Here is a 14,436-nt window from a genome sequence, read left to right as displayed (position 1 = left end):
GAGCCACCGAGTGTGTCCGTCCACCGAGCTGCGGCGGTGGCGCCCGGTGGCGGTACCCGGCGACCCGTCTGACCCGACGCGGAGATACCATCAGCGCGCCGCCGCAGTGGCGCACCTAATGAATAATTAAGATTTTGTTTACTGATGCCGCAGTCGTGTACGATTAAACAAATTACACCAAAAATAATTAAATTTCGCATTACCAATTTATAACAATGAATATATATCAGACCCAAACAATTTTGACAATATTCAATTCACAGTGACCTGTGGCTTGTTCTATGAGACATTACTGATGATGATACGAGGGGAAACCGTACGATTTTCAAAACAAAAGGCGAGAAAAAACAGACGCGAGGAAAATATAATATTAAATGAAATAGACGAACTAAATGCTCGTTTCAATACTAACGAAACAGAAGACAATTTAAAGCGATTAGAAGAGATGAAACTTAAATTAGAGCAGATGCGATTACCCAAAATACAAGGATTAATAACACGGTCCAGAGTTAACTGGTTCGAAGAAGGGGAAAAATGTTCGAAGTATTTCCTCTCCTTAGAAAAGAGGAACGCAATGAGAAATTCAATTCTTGCCATGCAAGACGGTGATAGGCAAATAACAAACAACAAAGATATTCTTGAACATCTTTCAAAACATTTGCAAACGAAATACCGAAAAAATATAAATAAGCACAATACAAAAGAATACCTTGAAAAACACATCGAGCGAGTGCTATCCGACGAACAAAGGATCGCTCTAGACACTCCAATATCGTTACAAGAACTACAAACAGCTTTAATGAGTATGAAAAAAGGCAGGTCACCGGGGTCAAATGGTTTTACATCAGATTTTTTCAAACATTTTTGGGAACTGTTAGGCATATTCCTCTTTCGAGCGTTTAAAGAAGGTCTGGTAAATAACAGTGCAATTATGTCTCACCAAGAAAGCGTAGTAACTCTTATTCCGAAACAGGGCAAGCCAAGGGATTCCGTAAAAGGATGGAGGCCCATATCTTTACTTAATGTTGACTTCAAAATTATATCTGGAGCCATCGCTAATAGACTTAAAAAGATAATGAATCACTTGATATCCCCAACTCAGACGGCATACATTAAGGGACGATATATCGGGGAAAACACGCGACTAGTGTACGATGTAATTGAACATGTGAATGCTTCATCCTCTTCCGGTATCATAATGGCAGTTGACTTCGAAGCCGCTTTCGACACGGTGTCGTGGGAGTTCCTAGCAGAAGCTCTCAATTATTATAATTTCGGGCCACATTTTGCTCATATGATCCAAACATTTTACCTAAACTCTCGCAACTTTTCTAGGATTCTTTTAAATGGATATTTAGGTCCCAAAATCAACATGGAGAGAGGTATACGACAAGGAGACCCCGTATCTGGATATTTATTTAATATGATAATGCAGCCCCTAACAAATCAACTAATGCAGTCGAGGGAGATGAAGGGGATACCCATAGGCGTAGGATTAGAAGTACGATTATCGCAATACGCTGACGATTTAATAGTATTTTCAAGCGCGGAACCGGAATCTATAAATGCGGTAATAAATGAACTAGACATATTTCATAAAGTATCTGGATTACGTGTTAATATAGATAAAACAAAATGTCTTCAAATCGGCAAAACAGTTGACTGTTCGTTTTTGAACATGTCAGGGTTGCAGAAAGTAAGCGAACTGAAAGTATTGGGAATAATCTTTTGCAATACAACCAACACCATCGTGGAAAAAAATATGTCTGAAGTATTACCTAAAGTAAGACAGGAAATAGCCCAATGGAGGCGACGAAATCTCACCTTGATAGGAAAGATAACAGTTGTAAAATCAATGGTTATTTCTAAACTAGTACATATTGTATCGTCATTGCCAACCCCAAACGAAAAGGACATTTCTTACATTAATAATATATTGTTCAAATATATCTGGAACGATGGTCCTGATAAAGTTAAAAGAAACAAGTTGGTACAAGATTACGATCACGGGGGTTTGAAAATGGTCGATATTAGGTCGTTTATAAAGAGCCTAAAAGTTAACTGGATAAAAAGACTATATTGGTCAACATCTGATGTTGTATGGGCTAACATAATCAAGAAAACTTTACCTCCTATTTGTGAACTAGTTTGCTACGGCACGGAGAAGTTGAGAAACATCTCGAATCATAGATTACGTAATACATTTTGGAAAGATGTGCTGAACGCCTGGGCGGATTTTTGTGCGGTCTTCCGAACAACACCAGAAAACGTTCTGACGGACAAGCTGTGGTATTCAGATCACAGCAAATTCCAAACGAGCATTGTAAAAGATTGGGATAGAAAGGGTTTGAGATTTGTTGCAGATTTGTATTCTAAGGATAGCGGATCATTTTTAGAACAACGAACTCTAAGTGAAACCTTTAACATCAAAATGTCGTTTCTATGCTATGAATCTTTAACCAGAAGTATACCGCATCATGTGGATAATACTGTTGTTGCCTGTAAAATCATTTACCCAATAATACCTTATAAAATAGCGCTACTCTCCCAGAAAACAAACACTTCACGCTTAGCATATAATGAATTCGTTTCTGCCCTGTTAAAACGAGAAACAAACCAGTCAACGCAAAATCATATTAAGCGTAAATGGAATAGAGATATAGGGTGTACGCATGAGGGCACGATGTATGATATTCGCCATGCGACTAGAAACACATACTTACAAACGTTCCATTATCGTATAATAAATAGAATAATATCTACAAACACTTTTTTGTATCGTATTGGAAAAGCAGAAAGTGCAGTTTGTACTTTTTGCAACGAGCGTGATGAAACGTTATGTCATATACTTTGGGAATGTAGAATAGTAAAAGACTTTATAAAAGATATAGTAGCATACTTTCGAAAAGAATACAATTTTATAGTAAATATCTCAGTGCAGTCGTGGATATTTCCAAGGCTAGCGGATGAAAGCGAAATAAATATATTAATATTCACATTAGCAAAACAAGTAATATTTAGGGCAAGACATAACACTCAGATTCCCAGCATACATCATTTTCATCACATACTTAAAAGAGAGGCTGAAAATGAAAGTAAATTCTTTTTAAGGCATAAGTCTACTGACAAGTTTTTGTCCAAGTGGGGCAACGTCTCGAATATTCTGTCACAGAATCTTCCCTCCGCACACAACCAACCTACATCCTAGATTTCTTTACCCATCCTTATTGGCCGGCCAATCTCTCCAGCACTCTCTGGTCGGCCTGCGCTCGCGGGACGTCTCGGTCGCTGCGGGTCGTCGGCGGGGGGCCGGTGGTTGGCGCTGGGTGGCAGCCGCTGCCTGGTGGTCCGTGTGCCCTGGCCGCCCTTCGCGGGGCGCCCGCTAGCGCGTCTGCCGCCGCCGCCGCCCGTGCTGGTTTGAGCTGTATCGGGCAATTTTCTTTTTACCGTTCTTGTTTTTCGTGTTTACTCCGCGTGTCATGAGAACTGGGACTGCGTTCCAGCGCTCAAGTGTCACCGGGACAGTTTTTTTTTTACCCGCCTCTGTCCTCCATTGTGCGTCGTGAGGACAGGGAACTGTTCGCTGATGTGTCAGCTGTGTGTTCCCTGTGGGACTCGTCTGATTGAACGAATATACGATTGAGTCTGCCCTATCTCAGAACGGCACGGGGTTAGTCGATCGCTGTGCGTTCCTTCAGAGCCACCGAGTGTGTCCGTCCACCGAGCTGCGGCGGTGGCGCCCGGTGGCGGTACCCGGCGACCCGTCTGACCCGACGCGGAGATACCATCAGCGCGCCGCCGCAGTGGCGCACCTAATGAATAATTAAGATTTTGTTTACTGATGCCGCAGTCGTGTACGATTAAACAAATTACACCAGTCGCGACTGTATGAAAAATGGTGCGACTAGTGGCGCCGTGAAATTTCGGGGGTGGGCCTGGGTCTGAGGCGGGGCCGCTGTCCGGCCGCCTTCTCCCCACGCTGGTGGCGGCAGGTAGCCACTGATTAAACAGACTCACCCGCTCTCCCGCCCCGTCATTTGGGTAATTACGGTGGCCCTGCGCGCCCCGGACTGGCCCGAGCACCCCCATACGTCCCCCATGGACCGGCGGCGCTCCTAAGTTTGGGGATGATCCCCTTTCCTCGGGTGAAAAACCGGCCATTAAATGTCGATCCTGCGTACCGGCCGAATATATGTTGGCACAAAAACGCTAATCTGCCTGTGAAGGCGTTGGGACGCGCCCCGCAGCGGAGCTGACGGCCGTGCGATTGCACTATATGGAGCGGTTTATGTCACCGATAAACTTTATAGAGCCACACTTATCACCGTTGTGACACCACGTAAAACGGCCGGCCAGCGCCTGCAGATTTAGTGGCCGTGACTTTTCTGGCCGGCCGTGTGCGGTCGTTTGGCACGTATTGAGGTGCGCGCCGGAGCTGGCCGCGCTGACCGCAGCGGCGTGTTATTGCCGCGGCGGCACCACACGGCTGACCTGTGACCTGGCGGGTCGACTGTCGGAGAGAGACAGACAGTCATAGAGGCAGGAATGTCACTGACGCATTTACCAGGAGGTGTTCGATGCTGCTCTTACTCATGTTCAGGGAACCATCTATCATAGTCCCTGGTTAAGATGAACTTCTTTCTTACTTCGTGACGATAGCCTCGTGGCCCAGTCCTGATTTCAATGGCCCAGTCCTGACTTCAATAACCTCTTTTTCCTCACTATGGGCGGCCGGATTTGAATTGACATGACGTCCTGACGTCCCTACTTTGCTGAAATCCTAACTCACTTACGTCCCAGCTCCCTGATGTAGTAACTTCTGGTCTGACTCACTGACGTCATGACGTCCTGACTCACTGACGTAGTGACGTAGTCCTAATTCACTGACGTCCTGACTCACTGACGTTCTAACTTACGTAGCACCACGTCCCGTCCAGGTGACCGGGTACAGGCCCTCGGCCGCGCGGGTGTTCGCCGCACGCCGGCCGCCCGGGTAAAAACGCCCGGCATCCCACCGCAACGCCGCCCGGCGCTCTCTACACCTTGTCTTATTATGCAAATGTCCGGGGTTAATCAGCAGATTTGAGGTCTGCGACGCCGACAAAGGCTGCCGCCGCTGACCGCTCGGTCGGTCGGTCGCTCGGTGGGGTGGAGAGACTCGTGGTCACCCCGGTGCACAATGGGACCGGAGCGAAAATTAGCGCGACATCGGTACTTTTTCGTATTTCGTGTCCGCTTTTCACATGAAAAGGATGGTAGAATCCTAAAAATGGTAGTCGGAGTACTTTCTAAGCAATTTCTGATTAATTTAATTAATTAATCATTAATTAATTCATTAATTAATTGATGAATTAATCGGTTGACCTGCCCTGACCTCGACTCGGCTCGGTCACGTGATAAGACGGCAGCACCTGTCAGGCCAGGTCATGACGGCACCGGAAATTCCGATAAGCAAATAATGTAGCCACCAAAACCGTGAAGATGGGAATCTGATGGCCTAAATGACTATATAACAAATTAATTACGGGTCAGAAAAGTGTATCAGAAACTCCGATAGAAGGTACGGATATATCCGGACAAAACTTTAATATAGTTGGTACTTGGCAACCTTGTTCGATTCCTGAGGTTCTGTTACTCGCGGCTCCCGGCCGCGGCGACCTGGAGTAAAAAAATGCCCCTCATTTTCGCTGTCGCAGGCTGACGCAGCTAAATTATACATTTTCTGAAAGGCAATTGATTGGTAAACACCATATTGATAAAAGAACAGCGGGACCTAGCGGGACTTTTTATATCGGCATTCCAGAATATCTATAACAGTAAAATTAACTCACAATTTTAAAAGCACCAAAAAAACTTAACATTTGAAGCGTATTTATATATTCCGCTATGAGTTTTTTCTTCCATCGTGTAGCCCATGGCCTAAACTATCAGGTTAGACGTCTAAAATATTGATAAAGCCGTCTAATATACATATTTTTTGCCTACATTTGCTGCTATTTTTCTCCGTACGAAAACGGGTCTACGATGCTTGGCACAAAACTTTGTGTTTGGGCTGATGTGGCGCGGACGCTGTACACTATGGACGAAAAATATTTGCAGATTCGTGGTCCATGGACATTTCTGAACTACGTGACACAGTTTAACTCAATTTGGGAATGGTCGCCAAATCTACCAATGTCGCGCTAATTCCGGCCGCGGTCCTATCGTGCGGTGGCGTGTGGTTTTCTCGGGTTCTGTGCTCGTGTGGTTTGGTTCTGACCAGACGGCTGGTGGTTCCGGTGACTGTCATATCTCCGTCTGTAGGGGTTCTTCTCTTACGATCTGACGATACCGACCTGTCAGAGACTTCACTGTGAGTGGATCCCCTCAGTGGATTCTGCCCTTGCCAATGTTCAAGAAAAAAAAATGTGCGAACCAAAAGTGTTTGGAACCGAGGTACTTTGCACCATTGGAAGTTGGAACCATTTGGAACAGTCTATTTTGGAACAAAATCTGCACCACATTCTAACAGAACTCACTACGTAAAAAAAATATTCATTGGTTGGTGGTCATTCTTCTTTTGACGTTTTTTTTTTTTGGTCAGTTGCAGTTTTTTAAATGAGTTAAGAAAACAGTTTGCAGGGGCAGGATTGAAGTGCTGTTCGATTCTGATCACGTTTAGCTGGGTTTGTATTCCGCATGGCGCGCTGTTCTGCCGTGTCAGCAGTATTGGACGCCAGGGGGGGTCCAGATCCCCTTCCGGAGTTCGGGGGGGGGGGGAGAGGGAAGACACGGTCCACCGGCCGGGCGAGGTCGGGGTCGGAACCCCGGGGGGGGGGCGGTCGATCCGGCCTTTTGTGTGCGCCGGAGACGGAACCGGAGACGAATTGGAGACAGCCGGAGACGGCACGGAGACGGGACCGAGAGGGTCCGGGAGACAGAGAGATAGGGGACGGGACGGGACGAGACGAGGGCGCAGAGGGGATAGAGACGGGATGGAGACATACCGGGAGGCGGGAATTGTCGAGGTAGGTATCATCAATACGTCTCGCAGATTTTTCATGCCGATTTAGTTCCCGCGCTCGTTGCATGTTTAGCCATTGCAAGTTTGTTTTTTCTTTCGTGAATACTAACGTCATTTTTCTTTTTCTCTCTGCCCGGTAAACCACAGCCGCCGCCCCGATCCTTCGAAGGCGGTCCGCTCTGCCCGGTTAGTTTGTTTTCTCAGAGTTGTTTTGCCTGCGGCCGGTGATCTGTCATTTTCAATTAGGAGAAGGGATGTGGAAATTGTGGCCGGTTTTCTGCGGATGAAAGCTGCAATTAGGATGGCGGGCATTCCTGGCATTGCGGCCGTGGCGACGGCGGCGGTCCGAAATCTCGGCGGCGGCGCAGGCGCTGACGGATTGTGTCCGAAATTCCGGCGGGCCCTGTCTGCTTTGTTGATGTTCTCTGGTGGCCCCTGTGAAGCATGTTGGTATGCTGACCGCTCCCATGTCTGCGGGCTAACACGTACTGACTAAAATAGAGTTGGGGGTAATTGATGGCGTTTACTGGGATCAAAATGGGCGATGTCTTCGTTGCATTGTCTATTTGCTAGGACTGTTCTAAAATACTCAACAGTTGCGCCGTTTGATGCCTTCACTTTCAAACCCTGCCTTTTCAAACTTGATGTTCGCTGGCAATTTTATGAGTATGTTAAGGCCTGTTGCCATCACATTCAGAAGGCAGAAGCACCCGACTTAATTCGATTTTCCAACCAAAATAACTTGCGGACCCCAATATGTGGCCTTGATGTCGAGACCTTATGTCCTTTTCATTTGGTACGAAGGTGCAGTATGTTTGACCTGTGGCCGTGTTATCCGTCATACCACGACGGGCCATGGCCCGCGGCGCAGTGTCTGTGTGTCTGTGTGTGTGCCGGTGACACGGCCTGCCCCCCGGGGTCACGGTGTCGTTCTGACAAATGGCCGGCCCACCCGGCGCTGGCGGTGTCCCGCCGGGCGCCTCCCGCCCCGCCCGGCCCGGCACCCCCGGCCGACCCCGGCCGCCACCCCGGCACACCGATTGGTATCGACGCCGAGCCGCGCCGGGGTGGTCTGACCCCCCCCCCCTCCCCTCCCTCCCTCCCCCCCCCCGCCGACCCGCCCGCCTTGACCTCCGCGGGCACCCCGCAGTCCTGAGCAGGGCACCGACGCGGGTCCGGATCGCCCTCTCTTCCCCGCGTACCCCGAAGGTGGCCAGAATCTGCGGCTCCCGCTATGCGAGACAGTTCCGGCGCTCCTTTTCCGAGCTGCGGTAACGCTGATGACCGGTTGTAGCACCATGTTTACTCACCAACACGATTGTAGGTGTTCAGAATCCATTAACCCGACCATGTCAGCAATCATTGGCTTGATGAAGACGTCGCGTCGCGTCTATGAATGTGCGGCCAGCTCTGCCATTAAAATCGCATTACGCCGTTACGGCTGGTGTCAGTAAGCGTGCGGTGGGTGAATTAACTCACCTGTTTAGCTGCCCAGCTCGACTATCGGGCGCAGTTAGCGATGGGCCGTCTATAGTCGGTAATATGCGGTTTCACTGGCGGTGCTGGTTAGTCCCGGCAGCGCGGATGTGACGCCGAGTCCTCTATCACTCTGCGCCATCGGTAGCGGCGGCGATTTTTAAACGTTCCCATTGCCTTTGACGGCTTAATTCGGGCCGGCGGCGTAGCCTGTCGGGCCGCGCGAAGACGGATGCGTTTTATCATGGTAGCTGTCTAGTCCATGCGCTCGACAAATGTTCGTGTCGGATCACATTTGGTGGCCGACGTGGCGCCTAGGAGCGCGTCAGAATCCTCCTGTTTACCCAGACGGTCCGGGCGCGCTCGTGACGGCAGAGAATTTGTCATCGGCGTGGTTAAATTTATGTTGCACGCCGGACGTTATAATCATGGGCAGTAAGGTTGGGAGATCGATCCCCCTATTGTGGTCGGCAGCGGCGCGCCAGCTTTGTTTTTGGCCGCCACAGACGCCGCAATGCGCGTGTCAGAGGTTATGCACGTGCGGGATGACCCCTGACCGGGGGCGGTGCCGGCCGGACGCGGCGCCTCCCTCTTTTGTTGCACCGGCCGCCGGGTCAGCCGGCTGGGGCTGGAGCGCCCTCACATAGCGTCCCGCCGCCGCGGCGGTATATAACGTTACCGAACTGCCGTCTCAGGCAGGCCGGCCGACCGGCAAATCGATTTAATACATTTTACCGCGCGGGTCGCTCTTTGAGCCGCTGACGCGAATGACGTGATCAGTTAGTGATGGGAACGTATGGCGGTCGGGCCGGCCGCAGATGAATCCCGGACAAAGGCGTCGCTGAGAAATGTGCGCCGTCGTGGGAGCGCTGCGCGGCCCGTGTGCGCGGACCGCTTTTGTTCGCCGCCCGTCGCCGTCGGTCCGGTAACTTGTTATTAAAATCTCGTCGGCGGCGGCGCGGCCGGGTGGTCCGGTGTCGTCGCCCGGTGGTCCACTCGGTCCCGCGCGGTCCGGACAGCGACCTCGGCGGCCCGGACCGTGCCCCGTCGGCGGCGGCGACCTGGCGGCCTCCTCCACCGCGCCGCAGCTACAGCTACTGGACGCCTATCTCCGAAAGAGAGGTCGAGCTCTCATTCAGGCCCGCCAGTGGCACTCGGCCCGGGTCGGCCCGCCTCGGCCCACTCGGGATTTTTGTGGTTTACTTTCCGCGCTCTGGCTCCACTTGCCTCGATTCGACTCGGGCTCGACTCGGCTCGGCTCGACAGTCGGCATTGACTCTCCTCGACTCGGCTCGCTTGGCAAACGGCACACGTCCCCGCCGAGTCGCGCCGGCGAGCACTACCAATGATAGGACGTCACTCGGTGATGAATCGCTTTGCATGGATATTGCTCGGGCGGCAATCCGAGGCGGCACAATCATTAACACCTTAAATTATCGTCAAATTGGCCATCGCCTGGTTGCTGCGACGATTAATCATGTTGTCTCACATCATCGCGGCGCCATTAGCGCGGTGCTGCTTCCCGGCGGGGATCGACTGGAGGCGGGCCGGCGCGGCGTCTGAGTCAGCACTTCTGCCGGCGCCGCCTCGGCTCGACCCGGCCCGGCAGCGCGCCGCTGACGCTCAGCGCTCCCCGTGACCTCTCGGCGCCCCGGGATCTCCTCACACCTCCTCTCAGCGCCGGACGAACTCAGAGTGTGAGGTCTTACTCACTCACTCACTCACTCACTCACTCACTCACTTTTGCGCGGGATTCTCACTCGGAGTTTTACCTACACAGTTTCACTCTTAAGCAGTTTTAGGGTCGGAATCGTTTTTGACGTGACGCCATGAGTTTGTGTGACTGATATTAATGGAGAATGGGTGAGTCGCTGACATTGCATTCACTTTTTTCCATTGAGTGACATTCATTTACCGCCGCTCCTTTATTCAATGAAAGGAGTGCTCGGTTGATGCCGATTGACACTCTTAGTGCCCTTGACCTTTTTGACCTCTGCGCCCTTTTGCTATCCTCACATGCTTCCCATTGCTCCTCCGTCCCACTTTTACTCTGGGTTCCATATTTCACCTGTTATTAGAGATGTCACTGTCAAACGACTCCCTCTGGGCCGTGACAACCCTCCTGGTTCCCTCCGCATAACTGTGTGATCTCTTACTCGACCCTAACTCGGCCACTCGTGGGCCGGTGTGTGTGGTCCGTTTGCTCGTGTTCTGCACACTCCGATCGCGTAACGCCTCGTTCACTGAGCGTGCGAGTCGCGGTGGTGATAATCTCGCCTCGCCGCGGTTCAAAGGTTGCCCAGGGTCGAGCGTCCGAAAACAAATGTCCGACTATTTTGACAAAGTCGCCGTCGTGCTGGCGATTTGTAACGCCGTTCGTATCGGCGGCACCGATCGGCCGCCCCCGCCACCGCCGCCACCGCCCGGGCGCGCGTGGTCATGTCCTGTCGTGTGGCGGCGGCGGTGGCCCGAGATGGTATCGGCGTGTCGAGACGGGGGGCAGCGCGGGCCAGGCGTGCCTCCGACGCCCCATCGACAGGTGGACTGGGCAGTACCGCCGCCTCCTGGGTGGGCGGGCCGGGCCATACCACACAGCTGGTCCACGGAGACCCGACATCACCCGTTTGGACCTCGCTCCCGGGGAGCCAGTGAAATTCCTGGGAGTGCTGCGTGTCATGTAGGCGCTGAATTTAGTACGGTGAGGTGTTTTTGTCTCTGGGGTGGGAGGGGCCCTGCTTGTCTCTGTGATGAGTTAATTTAAGGAATGTGACCAAATTCAGAAGCGTCTTGTCACGCCAGCTGGTAGGACGGGTCAAGGAAGCGACTCACAGCTGAGAAGGGTTACACCTAAAAAAACGGAAAGCGTCCGAAGCTTCTGCTTCTCTTCAAACCGTAGCGTAGTGACTGTGGATGACGGACCGCCATCGGTGACAGCGGCGGCGGCGCCGGTGGAACTCGGTGGTCAGGTCCGGCGGCACGCAGCAGCGGTCCGGGGCCGATACATATCTGCTCCGCATCGGGCGGTCGGCGCACGGAGGGGTGGTCCGGCTCCTCGGCCGCCGCGCTCCGGCGATTGGGACGGTGGGGGTCGGGTTAAAGGGAGCTGACGGTCAGTGTTGGAGGGGAGGGAGCTGACGGTCACTTGGGGAAGGCCAGCTGTACTGCCGTGAGCTGGACGGATTCCAAACCGCCCCGCCGAACCGCGCTACATCGCCGGTATCTCGCAGATCGCCGCTAGACGTCCGGCTCAGTCATGTAGATCGTTGTTTATGTCTTTCTTCATTGCAATTACGGTGTATCCGCGTTCGAGTTGATGTTCAATCAGATAGAGGGTATAATTATTATTTAATGAAGCCATCGGACGGCTTGTCCTACATGACCGGACTGGGTTGTAGAACGAGCCGCAGATCAGAGCGGCTGGTTTATTTCTCGCCGTGGATCAGAGCGGCCGGTTTATTTCTCGCCGCAGATCAGGGTTTATTTCTCGCTCGGCCGTGGGCTGTCCGGCCGTGGCGCCGACACCGAGCAATCAGAGGCCCGGTCGCCCTTCGGAGAAGGCTCTCCGGCGCGGTGACGGGCGGGCGGTGATGGATGGTGCGCCGTGAGTTGCACTCTGCCTGAGCGTTCCTGCGGCCGGGCCTGAAAACCAGAAAGGAGGAGGGTGATGAAACGCGCCGAGCGCACCTGGCCGAGGGTCAGGGGAGGTGTGACTGGCGAGCGACTGAAAGGCGGTGAGGGATAGGCCTGCAACGGTCGGTCTTTGTATGATCCATGGGACAGCGCTGTGGACATAACGTCGGTGATGCGCCAAGGTTTATGGTTTCCGCGGACGTAAAGGAGCCGTGGTCGCAGTCTGTGGAGATGAGGCCGTGACGGTGCGGTCGGGCCGCCACTTCCGCCGGCCTGTGTGAAGGGTCGCCGCGCCACGTCTCCAGTTTCCGACACCCGGGACGAGGCCGTTCCCAATAGTGGAGTGAGTCAGCGACCCACAGACCGCTCCGCGGTGTCCTTCGAGAACGCAGAAGCTTCCTGGCTGTCTTCTGGCTTACATTTTGTGAAATTGTTATGAGCCATCTTCTCAAGGTGCGTGTGTGTGCTCGGGTTGACTCTTCTTGTATCGTACCTTTTCTCGCCTCGTACCTCGTGCGTCTAACCACCTTCATCCGACTTGCATTCATCCCATCAACGAAGCGTGACCTCACGATGAAAAATTCGTTCAGACGCCAGTCCCCTACCACCCACACACTGCGGGCCGGGTCCTCTGGACTGGCCGCTCGGCTGGAATGCCGTCCGACTGCCTAATTCGTCCCGTTCACATATAAATCAGCTCGGCGCGGGGTGGTGGTGCCACCGACACTGCCGATCAGGCCCTTGTTTATGGTGATTCGCGCGCGCAGATGATAGGGCAGTGGGGCCGCCGAGCGAGGCGCGAGTCCGGCGTGCGGGGAGCGTCCACGGACGACCACCCGGACGATGGGAGGAGGTGGGGACGGCGTGTTTGCACGACTGACCAGATGACTGCTATTTGTGGAGGGAGGATGGCATGCCCCCCCCCCTCCCCCCCCATTGTAATAGATTCTCGTTTGTCCTTCGGATGAGAGTGTGGGGATGTGTGTATAAATGGGGATGCAGGCATGTGATCTGAAGTGTAACTACATCACACACCTGACTTGTCCTGACCATGACTGGCCCTCTTCTGTCCCTGGTCTGATTTAACTGCGTCAGATCTGACCTGTCTCTGATTGCCTGCTCCGCTGCTCTTATGTGCATCTGTCTGGTGTATCTGTATGTGTATCTGTCTGATGTATCTATTTGTGTATCTGACGTGTATCTGCTATCTGTCCGGCAGCTGATCCAGGTGGTAACCAACTACCGCGCCGGCTCGACGGGCCAGCTCTCTGCCATCACGGTGATGCTGCTGTTCCTCGGCTCCCTGGCGCGCATCTTCACGTCGGTCCAGGAGACCGGCGACACCACGCTCATCGTCACCTTCATAGCCACGTCCTTCGTCAACGGACTGCTGGCCGCCCAGGTTGTCTACTACTGGAACGCCCAGCCCGCCGGCGCAAAGCCAGCCGCTGGTAAAAACGCCGCCAAGAAGAAGGCCGGCAAAAAGGCCAAGAAGACGGACTGATGCGGCCGATTAGGAACCTCTAGGTGCACTTTGTGAGGTGCTTTTAGTGGGCGATTTGACTGATTGAGACTAGAGATTCCATGACTGGTTGGGTGAGCCTGATGCCGAGCGTGTTTGTACACCAAAGTGCAGATGATTCAGATGTGGTGGTTATATTTACACTTTGTTACGAGTGTATCCGGGAATGAATGTCTTAGATTGGTCGGGGTGGTTATGTGTGTTCCGTGTGAGAACATGGTACAAACGTATTGCGCACTATGCAATGCATTGTCTATCCATCGCTGCACCAGGGGTATCAGAAATTATGAACTCTGATTCTTCTGTCCACCTTCTCGGCACATGCATCCACTGCCATTACGGCCGCGGAGGGTTTCAACTGCAGCCTAGGGCCGCAGCTCAACGAATGGTGACGGCTGATTATTGTTTCCATAAATCACTGAGTACCTATTATTGTTGTGATTTCGCGGTATCCGTCTATGCATACTCGCATTTACTGTTGGGTCTCTTGCTCAAATACAATCCAAAGAAATGGTTGCTGCGGCGAGTTTTGTGATGTGCGTGAAGAAGTTAGAAGCGGTTGATCTGAGGAGGGATTCGATGAGCTGTGGTCGGGGACAATAGTTCGCTAGTTTTTTTTTTGGGGGGGGGGGAGCCAGTACCATTACGGTTCTCATAGATCAGAGATAACCTCAGCTGAAGAAACCAAAGGGAATCATCAGCAAGTGTCAACAAGCTCAGGATCTGTTCAGGCCTAAAAATCAAGAAAGTTGGTGTGGAGTGTGGACTAGTGATTTTAGGCATGCATAGTCTGAGCAAAGTTTCA

At 52.2% G+C, this 14,436-nt stretch overlaps 1 protein-coding gene across 1 annotated transcript in view; it reads left to right on the top strand.

Moving 5' to 3' along the window:
• The window catches only part of LOC122394137 (mannose-P-dolichol utilization defect 1 protein homolog), a 52,084-nt gene extending 37,937 nt beyond the window's left edge, over positions 1-14,147 (top strand). Inside the window, exon 6 of the mRNA XM_043390777.1 lies at positions 13,329-14,147. Coding sequence (XP_043246712.1) covers positions 13,329-13,613 — 285 coding nt within the window. The 3' untranslated portion in view covers positions 13,614-14,147. The remainder of the gene's footprint in view (positions 1-13,328) is intronic.
• The last annotated feature ends 289 nt before the right edge of the window (positions 14,148-14,436 follow it).

Source organism: Amphibalanus amphitrite, unplaced genomic scaffold (genome assembly GCF_019059575.1).
Source record: "Amphibalanus amphitrite isolate SeventyFive unplaced genomic scaffold, NRLGWU_Aamphi_draft 000575F_arrow, whole genome shotgun sequence".
NCBI lineage: Eukaryota > Metazoa > Arthropoda > Thecostraca > Balanomorpha > Balanidae > Amphibalanus > Amphibalanus amphitrite.
This window is presented reverse-complemented; position numbering and strand designations above follow the sequence as displayed.